Source organism: Hyla sarda, chromosome 4 (genome assembly GCF_029499605.1).
Source record: "Hyla sarda isolate aHylSar1 chromosome 4, aHylSar1.hap1, whole genome shotgun sequence".
Taxonomy (NCBI): Eukaryota; Metazoa; Chordata; class Amphibia; order Anura; family Hylidae; genus Hyla; species Hyla sarda.
In genome coordinates, this window is record NC_079192.1 from 128733421 (window position 1) to 128755117 (window position 21697).

General features: G+C 43.8%; 1 protein-coding gene across 1 annotated transcript; it reads right to left on the reverse strand.

Moving 5' to 3' along the window:
• Positions 1 to 9018: 9018 nt before the first annotated feature.
• LOC130366903 (olfactory receptor 2C3-like) lies at positions 9019 to 9960 on the reverse strand. Its single transcript, XM_056569261.1, has one exon. The coding sequence runs from the start codon at positions 9958 to 9960 to the stop codon at positions 9019 to 9021; it is 942 nt and encodes a 313-aa protein (XP_056425236.1).
• Between the last annotated feature and the right edge of the window lie 11737 nt (positions 9961 to 21697).

Sequence of the window (21697 nt, forward strand, 5' to 3'; positions counted from 1 at the left end):
GCCGGCACCACCATCTAGTTAATTAATCAGTAATGTGCACGGGTCCGCGGCCGCCACTAAGCAGCCCGCAGGGGCCGCCGTCACATTCTGGACATCCCTGTGTCCCGAAAGATCTTTTCGGGACACAAGAATGTCTCGTTACCTTTCTGCGGCGCCCCCCCCCCCCCCCGCGTTAACTTTAAAAACGTAGGGGCCGCTGGGAGATAGGGCACGCAGGGACGTCACTGACGTCCCGTGCGTGCGCCCATAGCAACAGCAGATCAGCGAGGAAGAGGACGCGCGCGCATGGTAAGGTAAGTTAAGTTGCGATCTGGGCATGCTGGGAGTTTTAGTTTTGCAACAGCTGGAGGCACCCTGGTTGGGAAACACTGGTCTATGTATATGTGTGTGTCTGTCTGTGTGTGTGTCAATCTGTGTGGGGGGACCTATGCTAATGTTGGGGGGGCTTGTGCTAATGTGGGCGGGCCATGCTAATGTTGGGGGGCCTTTAGCTGTCTGCCTATCTAATGTGGGGGAACTATACTGCCTATCTAATGTGGGGAACTATACTGCACCTAATGTGGGGGAGCTATACTGCACCTAATGTGGAGAGCTATACTGCACCTAATGTGGGGAACTATACTGCACCTAATGTGGGAGAACTATACTGCACCTAATGTAGGGGAATTATACTGCACCTAATGTGGGGGACTATACTGCACCTAATGTGGGGAACTATACTGCACCTAATGTGGGGGAACTATACTGCACCTAATGTGGGGGAACTATACTGCACCTAATGTGGGGAACTATACTGCACCTAATGTGGGGGACTATACTGCACCTAATTGGGGGGAACTATACTGCACCTAATGTGGGGAACTATACTGCACCTAATGTGGGGGAACTATACTGCACCTAATGTGGGGTAACTATACTGCACCTAATGTGGGGGAACTATACTGCACCTAATGTGGGGAACTATACTGCACCTAATGTGGGGAGCTATACTGCACCTAATGTGGGGGAACTATACTGCACCTAATGTGGGGGAACTATACTGCACCTAATGTGGGGGAACTATACTGCACCTAATGTGGGGGAACTATACTGCACCTAATGTGGGGGAACTGTACTGCACCTAATGTGGGGGAACTGTACTGCACCTAATGTGGGGGAACTGTACTGCACCTAATGTGGGGGAACTGTACTTCACCTAATGTGGGGGAACTGTACTGCACCTAATGTGGGGGAACTGTACTGCACCTAATGTGGGGGAACTGTACTGCACCTAATGTGGGGGAACTGTACTGCACCTAATGTGGGGGAATTGTACTGCACCTAATGTGTGGGAACTGTACTGCACCTAATGTGGAGAGGTATACTGCACCTAATGTGGAGAGCTATACTGCATCTGATTAAGGGGGGCAGGGGACTGGTGAAGGGGGACATGGGACTGATTAAATATTTAAAAAAATATTTGTTACAAAGATTTTTTTCCTCTTTGTGCATGTTTATGGTGACATATATGTGTACATGGTGAGTTTGTGGTTTTATTGTACTGGGGGTGAATCGCACAGTTGGCCGGCTGTTGGTGGGTTGGTGGTGGAAAAAGATATGGGGGGGGGGGGGTGGGTTGACACCTTGCATCGGGGCCCACAAGAGTTTAGCTACGCCCCTGATGAGGAGACTGAGGATGGGGCTGGGGGGGGGGGGCGGTTGCAATGATGAGGAGACTGAGGATGAGGATGGGGCTGGGGGACGGTTGCAATGATGAGGAGACTGAGGATGGGGTGGGGGGGAATGCGATGATGAGGAGGAGGGGATGCTGTGGGGTGCAATGATGAGGAGGAGGGTGGAATGATGAGGAGACTGAGGATGGGGTGTGTGTGGGGGGGGTGCAATGATGATCATGAGGAGGATGGTGGAATGATGAGGAGACTGAGGATGGGTTGTTGGGGGGGATGGAATGATAATGAGGAGGAGGAGGGGAAGCTGGGGGGCATGCAATGATGAGAAGACTGAGGATGGGGTGTGTGGGGGGGGTGCAATGATGAGGAGGAGGAGGGTGGAATGATGAGGAGACTCAGGATGGGGTGTGTGTGTGGGGGGGGGGGTGCGATGATGATGATGATGAGGGTGGAATGATAAGGAGTCTGAGGATGAGGTGCGGGGGGGGTTGCGATGATGAGACTGAGGATGGGGGGTGGGGTTTGCAATGATGAGACTGAGGATGGGGGGGGAGGGAATAATATGGAGTGCGGGAGTGAAGAGCCAAGGATGGGTGGGATGTATGGAGTGATGAGAATAGCGAAGATGTGGCGGAGGGGAGGGGGCATTGGGGTGATAAGCTAACCAAGCATGGGGTGGGGGTGTTGATAAGACAGAGGATGGGATGAAGGGTATGCAGTGTATGGCAGTATTATATTCGGGGGGTAAAGTGTGTGGCAGTATTATATTCAGAGGGTACAGTGTGTGGCAGTATTATATTCAGAGGGTACAGTGTGTGGCAGTATTATATTCAGAGGGTACAGTGTGTGGCAGTATTATATTCAGAGGGTACAGTGTGTGGCAGTATTATATGCAGGGGGTACAGTGTGTGGCAGCATTATATTCAGAGGGTACAATGTGTGGCAGTATTATGTTCAGACGTACAGTGTGTGGCAGTATTATATTCAGGGGTACAGTGTGTGGCAGTATTATATTCAGGGGTACAGTGTGTGGCATTAATATATTTAGAGGGTACAGTGTGTGGCAGTATTCTATTCAGAAGGTACAGTGTATGGCAGTATTATATTAAGGGGGTACAGTATGTGGCAATAATATATTTAGAGGGTACAGTACGTGGCAGTATTATATTCAGGGGGTACAGTGTGTGGCAATAATATATTTAGAGGGTACAGTGTATGGCAGTATTATATTCAGGGGGTACAGTGTGTGGAAATAATATATTTAGAGGGTACAGTGGTAGGCAGTATTATATTCAGGGGGTACAGTGTGTTGCAATAATATATTTAGAGGGTACAGTGGTTGGCTGTATTATATTCAGGTGGTACAGTATTTGGCAGAATTATAATGTGTTATTATGAATATTATCTTTATATAGAGGATGAGGATCTGCTGACAATGTGAGGAGCCTATGATGTCCGGGTGTCAGACTCTGCAGAGAAAATGGTGCTGGAAGAAGTCCTGGCGTCTGGACCAGATAAAGAAGGAAAGGAAAGACAACAGAGAAGACATCACTCAGGTCACTGATATAATTGTGTGTTCTTCTGACTGTCCCATCAGCTCTTACAGTCACTTGTAATTTTCGTAGTGATGATGGGTGACAATTTACCCCATTCTGTGGCTCTGCAGCTGTTTCAAAACGGCAACTTCCTTAATTCCTGAGTCTCTTCAGACATGATGGGAGTTGCAGCTTAGCAACAGCTGGAGAGCCACTTGAACCGAGGGGATTGGTGGGGGTCCCAGCAGTCTGACCCCACCATAAAAATGGGCATCTTATTTTAAAATAACGGGCCTATTTTTGGTCCCAGTCCAGCCCTGCCTGTCAGTCACTTAAATCACTGTGTATTCTCCTGACTGTGTCCCATCAGTGCTGTAGTCACTGATATCTTTGTGCGGCCGAGTAATAAAATTGCTTTGCGTTTTCATTTTATATATTATGTAAATATTTTCATAAAAGGGCCCAGAAAAATTCTCAGCACCAGGCCCATGATGCTCTTAATCCGGCCCTGCTTACAGCACTGCTACACATTCATTTCTGCTACAAACTAGCAATCTCCTTAGTATACTGGCGATTGGACATTGACTATCTGTATACACTGGTACTGGACTATCTGTTATATACTGAATACTGGAATGTAATTTTTCTCCCCATTGAGGATATTGACGGTATCAGTCTGCATTAAATGCAGATGGACTCCTAGGAGGGCTATTCTTCATTACTTAATCTTATACAGTTTGATATCATTTTTTGGTCTCTATATTAATTTTTAGTATTGTATATTAATCTATTTTATTTTATATATATTATCATAAAGTGAGTGCTGTGATTCTGCAAGGGCCCTGCAGATCACGACTCACTGCGTCTCTAAAATTTATATTATTATTAATAAATTAATAAATAACAATATCTTGATAATTAAACCAGTGGTGTCCTCATATCCTTTACCCTGAAACCCAATTATCTTCTTGCAAACCAATTTTATTTTCTCACCTTGGGTGTAGGTGTTATTTATTGGGTAGCCCGGGTAACCATTGGCTACAGTTGAACAAAAAGACACTCCAATTCTCTTTTAGATTTGTAAATTACTTCTATTTAAAAATCTTAAAGGGGTACTCCGATGCTTACACATCTTGTCCCCTATCCAAAGGATAGGGGATAAAATGCCTGATTGCGGGTGTCCCGCAGCTGGGGACGCCCGTGATCATGCACGCGGCACCGCGTTAGTAATCAGTCCCCGGAGCGTGTTTGCTCCGGGTCTGATTAAGGTCGACCGCAGGGCCGGTGGCGTGTGACGTCACGCCCCCGTGTGACGTCACGCTCCGCCACTCAATGCAAGCCTACGGGAGGGGGCGTGATAGCTTTGGATAGGGGATAAGGTGTGTAAGCACCGGAGTACCCCTTTAATCCTTCCAGTACTTATCAGCTGCTGTATGCTCCACAGGAAGTGCTTTTCTTTTTTTCTTTATTTTCTGTCTGATGACAGTGCTCTCTGCTGACACCTCTGTCCATTTTAGGAGCTGTCCATAGTAGGAGCAAATCCCCATAGAAAACCTCTCCTGCTCTGGACAGTTCCTGATATGGACTGAGGTGTCAGCAGAGAGCACCGTGGTCAGACTAGAAAGGAAATTCAAAAAGAAAAGAACTTCCTGTGGTGCATACAGCAGCTGATAAGTACTGGAAGGATTAAGACTTTTAAAAGAAGTAATATAAAAATCTGTTTAACTTTCTGGCACCAGTTGATTTAGAAGAAAATATTTTCCAGTGGAGTACTCCTTTAAGTAAATCTGGAAGCTGTAGGTTTAAATGGTGAAAACTTCTTTAGCGCTTTCCCATTCTGTGGCAAATGGTATATTTGATTATTATACTGGGATTTTTCACAATGTGCTACACCAGTGGCATCTGTCACAACAGGCTAAAAACTTGTGACTCCATTTTCTACTGCACCGGGTGACACCAACCCTAGCAATGCCACAGCTACAGCTCCCAGCATGGAGCAAAGTGTGCTCCGTGTTGGGAGCAGTAGTACCTGCAGTAAGGGACAGATCGCAGCGGGTGTCACTGCTGACACCCGTTTCGATAGTCCTTTAGATTCCTGAGATGTGGAGCGGTTTCTGCGCTCCACATCTCTCTGCTGTGATGTGAATAGATATTCACACCCCTAATTCATATATGCCACTCAGAGCAGTGATTGGCTGGAACCATCCAGTCAATCACTAGTGTTGCTCGCGAATATTCGCAATTCGAATATTATTCGCGAATATCGCATATTCGCGAATTCGCGAATTTCGCGAATATAGCGCTATATATTCGTAATTACGAATATTCGTTTTTTTTTTTTTTTTTTTCTTCACAGTACACATCACAGTGATCATCCCTCTCTGCTTCCAGCTTATGTGGTGTAAAGAAGGCTGTAATACTACTGTGTGAGACTGGCGTGCGAAAATTCGCATATGCGAAAATTAGCATATGCTAAGTTTCGCATATGCGAATTTCCACATATACTAATTTTCGCATGCGCGTATTTTCGCATACGCGAAAATAAAACGAGAATATAACGAATATGCGAATATTCGCGAATATATGACGAATATTCGTGTATATATTCGCGAATATTCGCGAATTCGAATATGGCCTATGCCGCTCAACACTATCAATCACCGCTCTAAGCGGCAATTATGAATCAGTGATGTGAATTTCTATTCACATCACTGGCCGGCCTGGAGTACAGAACAGAGATCAGCATGGAACAGTCTGTTCCATTCTGGGAGTAGTAGTAGTACCTAAATTTATATACCGTATATACTCGAGTATAAGCCGACCCGAGTATAAGCCGAGACCCCTAATTTCAACCCAAAATCCCAGGAAAAGTTATTGACTCGAGTATAAGCCTAGGGTGGGAAATACCTCATCCCCCCCTGTCATCATCCAGACCCGTCATTAACATCCTCATCATCCCCTTGTCATCATCCCACACATCCCCCCTTCATCATCCCCTTGTCATCATCCCACACATCCCCCCTTCATCATCCCCTTGTCATCATCCCACACATCCCCTTATCATCCCACACATCCCCCCTTCATCATCCCCTTGTCATCATCCCACACATCCCCTTATCATCCCACACATCCCCCCTTCATCATCCCCTTGTCATCATCCCACACATCCCCCCTTCATCATCCCCTTGTCATCATCCCACACATCCCCTTATCCCACACATCCCCCCTTCATCATCCCCTTGTCATCATCCCACACATCCCCTTATCATCCCACACATCCCCCCTTCATCATCCCCTTGTCATCATCCCACACATCCCCTTATCATCCCACACATCCCCCCTTCATCATCCCCTTGTAATCATCCCACACCCCCCCCCTTCATCATCCCCACCCCCCTTCATCATCCCCACACCCCCCCCCCTTCATCATCCTCTTCTCATCATTCGCCCTCAGTGGTCTTCAACCTGCGGACCTCCAGAGGTTTCAAAACTACAACTCCCAGCAAGCCCGGGCAGCCATCGGCTGTCCGGGCTTGCTGGGAGTTGTAGTTTTGAAACCTCCGGAGGTCCGCAGGTTGAAGACCACTGCGGCCTTCAACATGCGGACCTCCAGAGGTTTCAAAACTACAACTCCCAGCAAGCCCGGGCAGCCATCGGCTGTCCGGGCTTGCTGGGAGTTGTAGTTTTGAAACCTCCGGAGGTCCGCAGGTTGAAGACCACTGCGGCCTTCAACATGCGGACCTCCAGAGGTTTCAAAACTACAACTCCCAGCAAGCCCGGGCAGCCATCGGCTGTCCGGGCTTGCTGGGAGTTGTAGTTTTGAAACCTCCGGAGGTCCGCAGGTTGAAGACCACTGCGGCCTTCAACATCATCCAGCCCCCTCTCACCCCCTTTAGTTCTGAGTACTCACCTCCGCTCGGCGCTGGTCCGGTCCTGCAGGGCTGTCCGGTAAGGAGGTGGTCCGGTGAGGAGGTGGTCCGGGCTGCTATCTTCACCGGGGGCGCCTCTTCTCCGCGCTTCCGGCCCGGAATAGAGCCGTTGCCTAGACAACGACGCATCTGCGTCGTTGTCAAGGCAACGTGACTATTCTGAGGCCGGGCCCGAAGCGCTTAGAAGAGGCCTCCCCGGTGAAGATAGCAGCCCGGACCACCTCCTCACCGGACCACCTCCTTACCGGACAGCCCTGCAGGACCGGACCAGCGCCGAGCGGAGGTGAGTACTCAGAACTAAAGGGGGTGAGAGGGGGCTGGATGATGTTGAAGGCCGCAGTGGTCTTCAACCTGCGGACCTCCGGAGGTTTCAAAACTACAACTCCCAGCAAGCCCGGACAGCCGATGGCTGCCCTGGCTTGCTGGGAGTTGTAGTTTTGAAACCTCTGGAAGTCCGCAGGTTGAAGACCACTGCGGGTGGGGGAGTTCACTCGAGTATAAGCCGAGGGGGGTGTTTTCAGCACGAAAAATCGTGCTGAAAAACTCGGCTTATACTCGAGTATATACGGTATATAAAACTCAACATGTGTGTGTGTATGTATGTTCCACAAAAACTTCCAAACGGCTAAAGATATTAACATGAAACTTGGCACACATGTTACTTATATGTCAACAACAAACATAGGATAGGTGATTTAACCCTTACTCACCCCCATTTGCCAGGGGCAGGGCTTATGTTTAAAGTCCCATGGAAGGCAAGTCAATGGGAAATATATGTTACCGCATAACTTCCAAACGGCTGGAGATATTTCGATAATACTTGGTCACATGTTACTTATATGGCCACTTAAAATATAGGACAGTTAATTTAACCTTTAACTACCCCCATTTGTGAGGGTCGAGGTTTTTGTTTAAAGTCCCATGCAAATCAATGGGAAATGTATGTTCCCACATAACTTCCGTACGGCTGGAGATATTTCAATACCTGGTACACATATTACGGGCTGGGATATGAGGACGGGATGGGAGGTCGGGATAGGAGGTCGAGATAGGAGGTCGGGATACAAGGACGGGATATGAGGATGAGATATGAGGTCGGGATAGCAGGTCGGGATAGGAGGACGGGATATGAGGATGGGATAGGAGGTCTGGATAGGAGGTCGGGATAGGAGGTCGGGATAGGAGGTTGAGATAGGAGGTCGAGATAGGAGGTCGAGATATGAGGACACGAAAGGAGGTCGGGATAGAAGGACAGGATATGAGGATGGGATAGGAGGTCTGGATAGGAGGTCGGGATAGGAGGTCGAGATAGGAGGTCGAGATATGTCAGGGGCGCTATCTGTGTTTTTATAATCCTGTGTCCGGTCATGTGTTATTACATTTACTACTCTGTGTATTATGGTACGAGCAAGAATATGTATAACTTACTGTATACATTTATAACTGTATTAACCATCAAATCAAAAAAAAATCTACTCTTTTCCAGATTAAAATGTGCTATAGACATGCTGGGCATATTATTGTTTAAGCAGGATATTGTACATTTAGTCTGACAGTTTGAAGATCATGACTATAGATGGTAAGCATACTCATTTTCCCATTCTGTTAATGGGATTCAGTTTAAATCAGAAATGATGACTGTCCAAAAAAAAGTCTGAACTGACAAGAAATGTGTTGCTTTTATTGGAAATTCATATCTGATGGGAAGTCCCATTGACTGCTAAAGATTTTACAGATATATAAAGCTGGACTGACTGGTAAGATAGCAGACATTTCCTGAAGCTAACACAGTATTTTATCATCTCTTAACAATATATCTGTTAAAGAAAGTATAAGAAAAACTTTGAGTAAATAGACTCAATACTAGTGGTATCAATGTCCTAGTCATTTGTCGGACACCACCTTTTTTCTTGTGATGTCTCTTAATGCTCCTGTTACATCCTTGTTCCTCAAAGTATATATTAAAGGATTCAGCATTGGCGTTATAACACTGTAAAATAAAGAGGCCCTTTTGTCTTTGTTGGCTACATGGCTTGATCCTGGTCTCATGTACATGAATATGATGGTGCCATAAAACAGTGATACAACTGTAATGTGTGAAGCACAGGTAGAGAAGGCCTTCTTCCGTCCTGAAGATGTGCTTATCTTTAGTATGCTGGAAATTATGTAACCATATGTAATGAGGATAAAAAAAAATGGACCTATCACTATTATTATAGTAAACAAGAAAAGAACAGTCCTATTAAGAGATATATCCACACAGGCCAACTCCAGCACTGAAGGGACCTCACAGAAAAAGTCATTTATTACATTGGAATTACAATAGGGCAATTGCATTGCAAAGACTGTGTGTATAAGTGAATTTACTAGGCCTCCAATCCATGAGCAGATTGCCATCTTAATACACAAGACAGGATGCATAATATTAGTGTAATGTAATGGGGCACATATAGCTACATACCGGTCATAGGCCATTGATGACAAAAGGTAGCACTCAGTACCTCCTAAAGTAAGAGCAATGAACATCTGAGTGACACATCCATTGAAAGATATGCTTTTTCTCACTGACAAGAAATGAATGAGCATTTGAGGGACAATACTTGATGTTAACCAAATGTCCAAAAATGACAAATTACTCAAAAAGAAATACATAGGATTCTGAAGCCGGGAGCTTATTCTACTGAGAGTAATGATGGTTATGTTACCGGTCAATGATATAATATAACAAGTTAAAAATACAACAAATAACACTATCTGTATATTCCTCTTGCTGCTTAGCCCCAGAAGAATGAATTCTTCAATTTTGCTGTATTTGGAGAAGTTCATGCCAATGCTATTATTGGGTAGAATCATTCTCTTTCACTTTCAGATAGTAAAAACTCAGACTCCTAGGGAAAATAAATGAGCAAACAACATCCATGTATTAATGTATTATGAACTTTCATTACGAATAATGTAACATTTATAATTAATAGTCTGCTTTGCTTAGTTAAGATTTTGTTCCCAAAATATTAACTCAGACCAAGTAAAATGTCTGTTATTAAGTATTGTAGTGGAACTACTGCTACAAAGTACAAAATAAAACACTAATGATTGATAAAGATTTTCCCAAACTTAGCAGATACCTATGGAATTTAAATGAGAGAGTGTTATGGAGATAAACACTTAAAGGGGTACTCCGGCACTAAGACATCTTATCTCCTATCCAAAGGATAGGGGATAAAATGCCTGATCACGGGGGTCCCCTCCCACGGCCCCTCCCATAGGCTTGCATTGAGGGGTGGAGTGTGACGTCACATGGGGCGGGGCCGTGACGTCACATGGGGCGGGGCCGTGACGTCACAATGCTCCGGCCCCTGTGATCGCCAGAAATCAGACCCGGAGCGAACATGCTCCGTGGACTGATTATAACGGGGTGCTGCGTGCAAGATCCCGGGGGTCCCCAGTGGCAGGACCCCCGTGATCAGGCATCTTATCCCCTATCCTTTGGATAGGGGATAAGATGTCTTAGCGCCAGAGTACCCCTTTAACAGAGTGTGTTGATTTATTCAAAAGAAAAAACTGTGTTCATTTACTAAACATGGTCAAAGTTTTATTTCTCCCAGTGAGAGAAACAAAATAGCAACTGTGAGAATATGATACCTTGCTAGCCATTAAAAGCTCTTACAGACTGATATTTTGTTTCTTTCACTAAGAGCAATAAATCTCCATTAACTCCTAGAGGATGCTGGACGTACAGGTATGCCCTGGGCACCTGGAACTTAGTGAATTTATGTCCTCTGTCCTGCCGCAGCTATGAAGCAAGTGCAGGAGCTTCGCTTGCATCATAACCCATCAGATGCTGTTATCAATATTGATCATGGCATCTGGAGGAATGCAACGGTTTCGGTGGCTAATCTGATCGCCTGCTTCTTGATCCTGGGGATCAGATCAGCAAAGATGGCAGTCACAGGTCTCCTTACCTGACTCCTACCGTCATCATGGGGTCTTCTTCTCTGGTGTGCTTTTGAGCAGACCAGAGAAGTAGATTGCAGATAACAATGATCAGTGCTATGCCTCTGCAGAGCACTGATCATTATTAACAATATAATGATTTCAAGAAATAGTCCCATGTAGGGACTAAAAAAGTGATAAAAAAAAAGTAAAACAATTTTTTCAAGTAAAATGAAGAAGCCCCCCCCCCTTTTTATTAAAATATGTCATGTTGAGCTACAGAATACAGAGAACATATACTTTTTACCATAAAGTGTACTGCAAAAAACATAACCCCCAAAAGATGCAAAAGTCCTTAAGGGGTTAATTTAAGAAGCAATATTATTTAAGATCGCCTATGTAAAAAGTAACAACCTCCCTTAGTCCAGCAACTTTCTATTTCGTCACAATCCCCTTTTGTTTCTAAAACTGTGTGCACTGTCTATAAGCAAAAACATTGTTTACATAAAAAGGCATTATAGGTACATAGATATTTTTTCATATAGCTGTAGTTTGATACTGTGTTTGATAGCATTCAATAGTCTATTAGTTCTGATAAGCTTTGGAACCAGTTAGAACATCTATTATAAAACTTGGGGCATATTCAAACATCGTGTTGTCACAGAATTATTTTCTTACCATTTCTATAAAAAAAAAATGTACACCCCATTTTGTGTTAAAAATCTGTGGTACAATCAGGCCCCTTGAGGTGCTACAATGCAAAACAAAAACCTCCAAGGAACGTGGAGTTCAGGCTCTGAAGGACCAGACAGGGTAGAAGCGGTAAAACATTTATTCCCAGTGTGCAACACGTTTTGCACATGTGCGCTTCATCAGGCATCATGCTACACTGGTGGAATGGCAGCAGTGGACCACTGTCACATACTCTCACCCAAGTTGTGCTGGCCCATGCACAGCTTGTTTTGGTAAGCGCTATTTTCCACCTAGTGTCTTACATTGATTTGGCTATATTACACCATGGAGCGTTCCTTCTTTGCCCTTTTCCTTGAGGTGCTAGTTACTGTCTACATTTATTAAAAATATACCACCTATAGGACCTTGCTAAACTGTTAGGTCTTCTGTCTTGCTGAAGCTGTAGAGTGGTTTGGACATGCATGCAAATAAGTCAATGCATGAAAGCAAGCCTGTACTGAAATGGCTGTGGAGGAATTGATAAAAATTTTTTTTAAATATGCAAGATCCCTTTTACTACACGGTGGATAGAATAAAAAATAATAATTGTAGAATTGAATAGCACTTTTTTTCTTTCAGTTTCAGCCCCATATTTTTTGTTCCATTGTGCCATTGGTCCCACCAAAAAAAAAAACCTTTATGACCCTTAGAAGACAAGGAAGAAAAAAAAAATATTATGCAAAATGTTAATGCTTTGAACAGGACTGGCCAAAGTTCTGACTTGAGACCAATAGAAATGCTGTTGGTCGACCTGAAATAAGCATATTGGATTATGTATCAAAACCAACCAATAAGTCTGAAACCAGTGTAAATGTATAAACTCTATATATTTACCTTACAAATGTATCTCTGTTCCCACCAGTCCACAATGGTCTTCCTCCAAACGCAATAAGCCAATGTAATATCCACAAAGATGACACATTGTATGACAGTGCCAGTGGCAACACAAGATGAGAGATAAGCTTGTAAAGTTTTTACAGTATATTACATTTTTGCTTTTTGTCTATATAAACCTATTTTTATAATTCACAAAATACTTGAGGAAACCAGAAATGTAGACCCAAAACCTTAACAGGAAAAGATTGTTGAGAAACTGAAAAGCATGCGGTCCTGCATACTCACCTACAGATGGTGCAAATAATTATTTGGTTTCAATTTGTGAATATTTTAAAGGGGGCTCAAGAACAAAGAAGATGCTATTTCTGGTATAGATTGTCAATTGAGTTTTTTTTTTTTAAATCTGCTCTGTGTGATCATCCCCTTACCCTTCAGGGAGCACCCCTTTGATAAATGCAGAAATAAAAAAAATAAAAAATAAAATATTGTTAAACATTACAGTTTGTTTAACGATGTAAGATTATTCAATGTGGCCAAAAAATGGACATCTAAAAAGGAGACAAATATAGTTTCACAGGAAAAAGTACAACCAGCTTACCCCTGATGGAAATGGGCAGATGGAGCACGGATCCAGGTGCTGGACAACACCGAGGAAAATAGAAAATGAAGAGTAGAATCCAGCTCTTCGTGCAAATAAAATCCACTTTATTCGGTAGAGACAAACACAGGAACACAGGAGGTAACGCGTTTCAAGCGCAGATCGCTCTTAGTCATACTCAGTATGACTAAGAGCGCTTTGCACTTGAAACGTGTTACCTCCTTTGTTCCTGTGTTTGTCTCTATCGAATGAAGTGGATTTAATTGGCACCAAGAGCTGGATTATACTCTTCATTTTCTAAATATCGTTTCACAGTACCAAGTATGTACCTTTACATTTATGCAAAGTGACTACAATTAGGGGCCTGAGTTACAAAATGTGATAATTTTACAAATTTGCTTTTGGCAAATGTTCTGTTAATTTGGGCCCCAGATATTCTGCAGGTTTATATATAATAAAAGTGCAGTTTTCTTTTCAATATAAAATGCACAATGCAGATTATGAGGTGCTAGTGAAGGACTGGTCACAGTCACATGACTCCAAAGTAAATTTCCTGCACTCTAGTTAATAGCAGATTAGCCACGGGTATTTAGTAGCAGATATGGAAGAAATAGTGTTAAAACAGCCTTTTGCTCAGTACCAGACATTATAGTCCCATTGAATCTTTCTTGGACCCTTTTTGGCAGGGAGCCTATGGCTAAGTTATTTGCTGTATGCAAAAGTGTTTTTAGCCCTGTATGTATAAGCTTCTAGGTTTTCATATGTCATAACAATGTACAGGCATAATAATGTACTCACTACAGTGATATTTACCTGCATTGATGTAAAAAAGAGTTTTAATTTAGAATTAGATTTCCTTATTTCTCCTTACAGTCTTGTCAGTAAACACCATTTCTGAATGTGAGTTGAAGTGTCTACTTTAAAGGTAGACTCCAGCTTGAGGTACTTAGATGTGGTGTTCAGGGATGTTTCAAATCAAATGTGCAGGAAGATCAGGATCTGTTTTGAGCATGTTATAAGCTGTAGCCTTTTTTTTAAATAGTTTACATCAGGGATTATGTCCCAGTTTGCAAAAAAAAAAAAAAAAAGATAACATTTTTAATAGGAGTTTTAGAAACTTTATTTGTTTAATCTTGAGAAGAGACTTAACTTATTTGATAATATAAGAGGCCCATGCATAAAATATGGGGAAAAAGAGGTAAAACCCCCTCAAAAGAGAAGGGGCCACTCCCTTCGCCTGAAGCAAAAAAGGTTTAGTCTCCAGGGGCGACAAGCCTTTTTTACCATAAGAACTGTGAATTTATGGAACAGTCTACCTCAGGAAGTGGTCACAGCAGGAACTGTTGAAAGCTTCAAAACAGAGTTGCCGCCAGTCCTCTGATGACGCTGGGTAACCAGCGAAACGCCGTCAGGACTCTTGCTTGTGGTTAACTTTTAACATGCAGGGTCTTCTGTCAGCACCATTACACATTGTCAGTTAGTGCCTTCTATTACTACGATTCAAGTACACACACGTCACGTGTTACTAATTGTCTCAGTTTCTGAGCGCCCCCCCCCCCCCGTCCCTGCCTTGAGCTCCGTTGGGTGATGTCCAGTTTCAGAACTTGAAGACGCTAACTGTGCGTTGAGTGCGGGTACTGTTTGGCCTGCTGGTCACTACCTTTACATTGAATGGCTTCTCTCTTTGTTTTTTCCCAGCACCTCCACACACAGCGCATATGATATTTAACAGGACACCTGTCTGATCGTCACTAGATCTGTGTATGTATAATTTATAGGACTTTGGTTTAATAGTGGTGCCACCTCAGAACCTCTTTGCTATACAATTTAGTTATATTTACCGTGTTAACTTTAGATTTTGAGGGGAAGATTTTGAACAAAAATGTACCTTTGTCACTTTTTAAAAATTTGAAACCTATGCTGGTTGTTTAATTACATAGTATATTTATATAGTTTTTTTTATTTTCTATTTTGGCTTGATGGAGCTGTGGGAGGGCTTGTTTTTTGTGGGAAAACCTATAGTTTTTCTTGGTATCATTTTTGGAAAGGTTATATGAAAAAGTGGATTAACATATTACAGAAGTTTTGGCATTTTTTTGTGGGGGATAAATAATGAGATGTTACAGTTTAGGTCAGGGTTGGCTCAAGGTTTATATGGGTCCTTGGTTGACAGAGCCTTAGTGGGCCCCTGTGAAAGAAACAAGTGCACATAGACTCTTCTGATGAACATCAGAGCTAGATACTGTACTATTCTTCCTAACACAAAGGAGGCTTCAAACCTATGATAGTGTGAAAAGGGTTTATTAAACCATTAGATATCATTGTCTGTCGGATCTGATGCTGCCATCATGGTTTTTGAAACAATAACAATGGTAATGGTAACAAAACTTGAAAATGAAGGCTATTGGGTTCTGTAGTTTTGGCGGGAAGAATATTGATGCATGCTGCTTAATTTTTGAGAAGGGACATTATTGAGATATGCCAGAATTACTAATGCACATAGCATGTTATACAAAAATTTTTCATATGCCCTGTACATTTCTAAAGCCTAACTTTGTACTGGCTTCTGCCCAGGGCCAGATTAAGTGTGTCTAGGTTATGGATCTGTTAACCTATCAGGGTCATTCAACTAACATGAACCATCAACCAACTGTAGTCTAACTTCTAGTGTGAGAATGGACACCTATGCCTTTTGAGCTATGTGCTAAATAAAGGCAGCTCTAGACTTTGAGAGTCCCTGCTTTATTTTCAGCAGACACATGGTGATCTATTCAGCTGTGAGATGGTTGCCCCATGTCAAATGCTGGACCTGCCCCCCTTCCCAGCACAACTATTTAGAGGGTATATTACGAAAAAAAAAATTAGAATAATAATAATATTCATAATATATATATATTAATACTGAGTATATGTCATCTTAACATAGCTAAGAAAATTTCCTATGCATAAGATAATACTGTAAATAACAAGAGTATAAAAGGAGAAAATATTATTACATGTTATCACTAGAGCTAAGCAAATTTTAGAAAAAATCAATTTGTCCGATTTGCCGAATTTTCCGAAAAAATTTGGCTCGGTCCGAATTTATTCATGGCGAATCACTATTAAAAACGGCTATTTCTGCGCTACAGAGAGCCTCAATAAGGGTGTTGAACACCTTGCCTTGCCGTAATACACATAGGTAATGTGCTGTGTTAGTGAAATAATACTGTTCTTCAGTAAGACATGCTGATTAGAGGTGTAGCTATTAGAATCACTGTTGCAGAGTGGCACAATGACAGAGCCTGGAGGTGACATCAGTAAGAGGAGACCATATAGTGGCTGAATGACACAGCGTGGAGGTGTTGGTAGCATGAGGAGACCATATAGTACCTGAATGACAGAGCGTGGAGGTGTTGGCAGCATGAGGAGACCATATAGTGGCTTTATGACACAGCCATAGGGCTTCACAATTGAAAAGATTAAAGATATTTTTTAACATTTAAATTGAAGATTTCAAATAGATGAACCTAAAAAGTTTTATTTAATGTGCCATCAGCATGAGGAGACCACATGGCGGCACAGTGACACAGCCTGGAGGTGGCAGCAGCATGCAGAGACCATAATTTGGCAGAATGACATGGCATGAGGTTGGCGGCAGCAAGAGGAGACCATATAGTGGTTGAATGACACAGCCTGGAGGTGGCGGCAGCATGAAGAGACTATATAGTCGCTGAATGACAAAGCCTGGAGGTGGCGGAAGCATGAGTAGACCATATAGTGCCTGAATGGCATAGCCTGGAGTTGGTGGAAGCAAGAGAAGACCATATAGTGGCTGAATGACACCGCCTGGAGGTGGTGGCAGCATGAGGAGACCAGATAGTGGCTGAAAGACACAGCCTGGAGTTGGCAGCAGCAAGAGGAGACCATATAGTAGCTGAATGACACAGCCTGGAAGTGGCGGAAGCAGGAGGAGAACATATAGTGGCTGAATGACATAGCCTGTAGTTGGTGGCAGCAAGAGGAGACCATATAGTGGCTGAATGACACAGCCTGGAGCTGGCATCAGCATGAGGAGAACATATGGTGGCAGAATGAGACAGCTTGGAGAAAGCATCAACATGAGAACATTTGGTGGCAGAATGAGACAGCCTGGAGGTGGCATCAGCATGAGGAGAACATATGGTGGCAGAATGAGACAGCCTGGAGCTGGCATCAGCATGAGGAGAACATATGATGGCAGAATAAGACAGCCTGGAGGTGGCATCAGCAGCATCAGGACCCTGGCCATGCTTCACCTTCTGCCAACACATCTTGCTTGTGGCCAGGTTAACATCCTCCAGATGCTTGATGAAAAACTGCCACACCACCGTAGCTGATTTTCCCCCCAACAGTCCGCACTGATTGACTGCAGTAGCCAACTGCCGCCAACTCCAGGAACCCGTGTTCCAATACCTCCCAGGAAGCTAAGCTGGCACAAAGCAGGTGGTTTACTCGGGCGCATTTGGCTCCAGACTTCCCACTTCTGCCACCATGCGGACTGCCAACCATGCTACCACCTTGCTGGCTCAGCTGCTGCCTCACGGACAACCTGCAACCCTCTTCTCCTGATGATGAAGCCCCTTTAGCACCCACTACCAAGTGGGATCGGCTTCATCATCATCGAGTTGTGTCTGCATGTTACTGATGTCCTCCTCAGGTTCCTCAACAGTGTCTGCTTCAGGAGCCTGAACGCTCGCAACACCACCTCCCACGCCACTCTCCTCCACTTCTTGACTGGGCAGTAGGTGCTGACTGTCCTTTAGTAGATCATCCTCAGTGGAGCTGAACCCACAGCATGTGATACTTATGTTGGGGAGGGAACAGCATGGGACAGAGGCAATTGGGGGACAGGGACTGCTCCCGGGCCATGCCAACTGAGGGTTGTGTCTGAGAAACCCACTGACCATTGACTGGGGGTGTCAGATGTCACTTGTGATGAAGTGGATGACTTTAAGTATTAAAGTATTAAAAATTGACTTTAAGAGAACATTAAAAAGAGAAATGATCATGTGACTTATCACTAGTTAAAAAAATAAACAAAACAAAAAATAAACGTAATATACTGAAATCCTACGTTAAAAAGAGATGTCACCAGGTAAATACATCTTTGTTGACAAAATAGGAGGTAGCATGGATGACGGCAGATGGGTTGCTGGTCGAAACACGACCGCTAGCTGATATCGGGAGCTCAGGTGTCTCTCACTGGAAGTCCTGCTGCCACTTGCCCCTAGTCTGCTGCGACTTATGCCTGTGCCTGATGAATTTAGGCCTCTGCCACTCCTCTGTGCACATCCTACCACTTCTCTGCCTGATATACTTAGTGCGTATATGAGGGAAGGTCAATACGCTCCACTAAGCTTAGCAGGTGTGTACTTTTGGCTGGCCTTTCACAGTAACTAGGCCCTTAAGACTTTAACAGAAACAAAATCGTACACCACCTATGTACGCACAGGTTACTCTTAATAGAGGACAATACGCTAGTGTTGCATGTAAATATTCGTAATGTGAATTTTTATTGCAAAAACATTTTTCACAGTACACTCCACAGTGATGATCATCCCTCCCTGCTTCCAGCTTGTGGTCTAAAGAAGGCTCCAATACTATTTACTGTGTGAGACTGGATGTTGCAGGCAGCAGAACGTTCCCACGGCATCTCCACATGTGCTCAGTGTGAACCTGCTTTCATCTGTAAAGAGCACAGGGTGCCAGTGGCGAATTTGCCAATCTTGTTGTTCTCTGGCAAATTCCAAACATCCTGCACAGTGTTGGGCTGTCAGCACAACCCCCACCTGTGGACATCGGGCTCTCATACCACCCTCATGGAGTCTGTTTCTGATTGTTTGAGTGGACACATGCACATTTGTGGCCTGCTGGAGGTCATTTTGCAGGGCTCTGGCAGTGCTCCTCCTGCTCTTCCTTGCACAAAGGCAGAGGTAGCGGTCCTGCTGCTTGGTTTTTGCTCTCCTATGGCCTCCTCCATGTCTCCTGATGTACTGGCCTGTCTGCTGGTAGCGCCTCCATGTTCTGGACACTACGCTGACAGGCACAGCAAACCTTCTTGCCACAGCTTGCATTGATGTGCCATCCTGGATGAACTACATTACCTGAGCCACTTGTGCTGGTTGTAGACTGTCTCATGCTACCACTAGAGTGAAAGCACCACCAGCATTCAAAAGTGACCAAAACATCAATCAGGAAGCATAGAAACTGAGAAGTGGTCTGTGGTCACCACCTGCAGAACCACTCCTTTACTGGGGGTGTCTTTCTAATTGCCTATAATTTCCACCTGTTGTCTGTTCCATTTGCACAACAACATGTGAAATTGTCAATCAGTGCTGCTTCCTGAGTGGACAGTGTAATTTCACAGAAGTGTGATTGACTTGGAGTTACATTGTGTTGTTTAACCCCTTAAGGACCCTGCCAATTTTCACTGTAGGACCCGGCCATTTTTTGCACATCTGACCACTGTCACTTTAAGAATTAATAACTCTGGGATGCTTTTACCTTTCATTCTGATTCCAAGATAGTTTTTTCATGACATATTCTACTTTATGTTAGTGGTAAAATTTTGTCGATACTTGCATAATTTCTTGGTGAAAAATTCCAAAATGTGATGAAATTTTTTTTTTTAACTTTGAAGCTCTCTGCTAATAAGAAAAATGAATATTCCAAATAAATTATATATTGATTCACATATACAATATGTCTACTTTATGTTTGCATCATAAAGTTGCCATGTTTTTACTTTTGGAAGACATCAGAGGGCTTCAAAATATAGCAGCAATTTTCCAATTTTTCACAACATTTTCTAAATCGAAAATTTTCAGGGACCAGTTCAGTTTTGAAGTGGATTTGAAGGGCTTTCATATTAGAAATACCCCATTATTACCCCATTATAAAAACTGCACCCCTCAAAGTATTTAAAATGACATTTAAAAGGTTTGTTAACCCTTTAGGTGTTTCACTCCTGAGCCTTGTTGTGCGCCCAAAGAGCATTTTACGCCCACATATGGGATATTTCCGTACTCAGGAGAAATTGCATTACAAATTTTGGGGGTCTTTTTTTTCCTTTTAACACTTGTGAAAATAAAAAGTATGGGGCAACATCAGCATGTTAGTGTAAAATGTTTTCTTTGTTTACACTAACAAGCTGGTGTAGCCCACAACTTTTCCTTTTCATAAGGGGTAAAAGGAGAAAAAGCCCCCCAAAATTTGTAGTGCAATTTCTCCCGAGTACAGAAATACCACATATGTGGCCCTAAACTGTTTCCTTGAAATACGACAGGGCTCCGAAGTGAGAGAGAGCCATGCGCATTTGAGGACTAAATTAGGGATTGCATAGGGGTGGACATAGGGGTATTCTACGCCAGTGATTCCCAAACAGGGTGCCTCCAGCTGTTGCTAAACTCCCAGCATGCCTGGAAAGTCAGTGGCTGTCCGGAAATGCTGGGAATTGTTGTTCAGCAACAGCTGGAGGCTCCGTTTTGGAAACACTGCCGTACAATAGGTTTTTCATTTTTATTGGGGGGGGGGGGGGGGACAGTGTAAGGGGGTGTATATGTAGTGATTTACCCTTTATTATGTGTTAGTGTAGTGTAGTGTTTTTAGGGTACATTCGCACTGGCAGAGGTTTACAGTGAGCTTCCCGCTAGAAATTTGCGCCGCGGCCAAAAATTTGCAGCAGCTCATACTTGAAGCAGGAAACTTACTGTAAACCTGCCCGTGTGAATGTACCCTGTACGTTCACATGAGGGGGGGGGGGGGGGGCAAACCTCCAGCTGTTTCAAAACTACCACTCCCAGCATATACTGACAGACTGTGCAAGCTGGGAGTTGTAGTTTTGCAACAGCTGGAGGCACACTGGTTGGAAAACCTTCAGTTAGGTTCTGTTTCCTAACTCAGTATTTTCCAACCAGTGTGCCTCCAGCTGTTGCAAAACTACAACTCCCAGCATGTACTTATCGCCGAAGTGCATGCTGGGAGATGTAGTTATGCAACAGCTGGAGGTACGCAACTACAACTCACAGCATGCTGAGACAGCTGTTTGGGCATGCTGGGATTTGCAGTTTTGCAACATCTGGAGGGCTACAGTTAGAGACCACTGCACAGTGATCTCCAAACTGTGGACCTCCATATGTTGCAAAACTACAAATCCCAGCATGCCCAGACAGATCTAGAGTGCTACAGTATAGAGATCACTGTGTAGTGGTCTCTAAACTGTAGATCTCCAGCTGTTGCAAAACTGCAAATCCCAGCATGCCCAAACAGCTGTCTGGGCATGCTGGGAGTTGTAGTTTTGCAGCATCTGGAGGGCTACAGTATAGAGACCACTGTATAGTGGTCTCAAACTTTAGCCCTCCAGATGTTGCTAGGCAACTCACCAACTTCCGTGAGATCCAGGGAGCTAGCCGCACGACATGCCGCCCGCGCCAATCACCACAG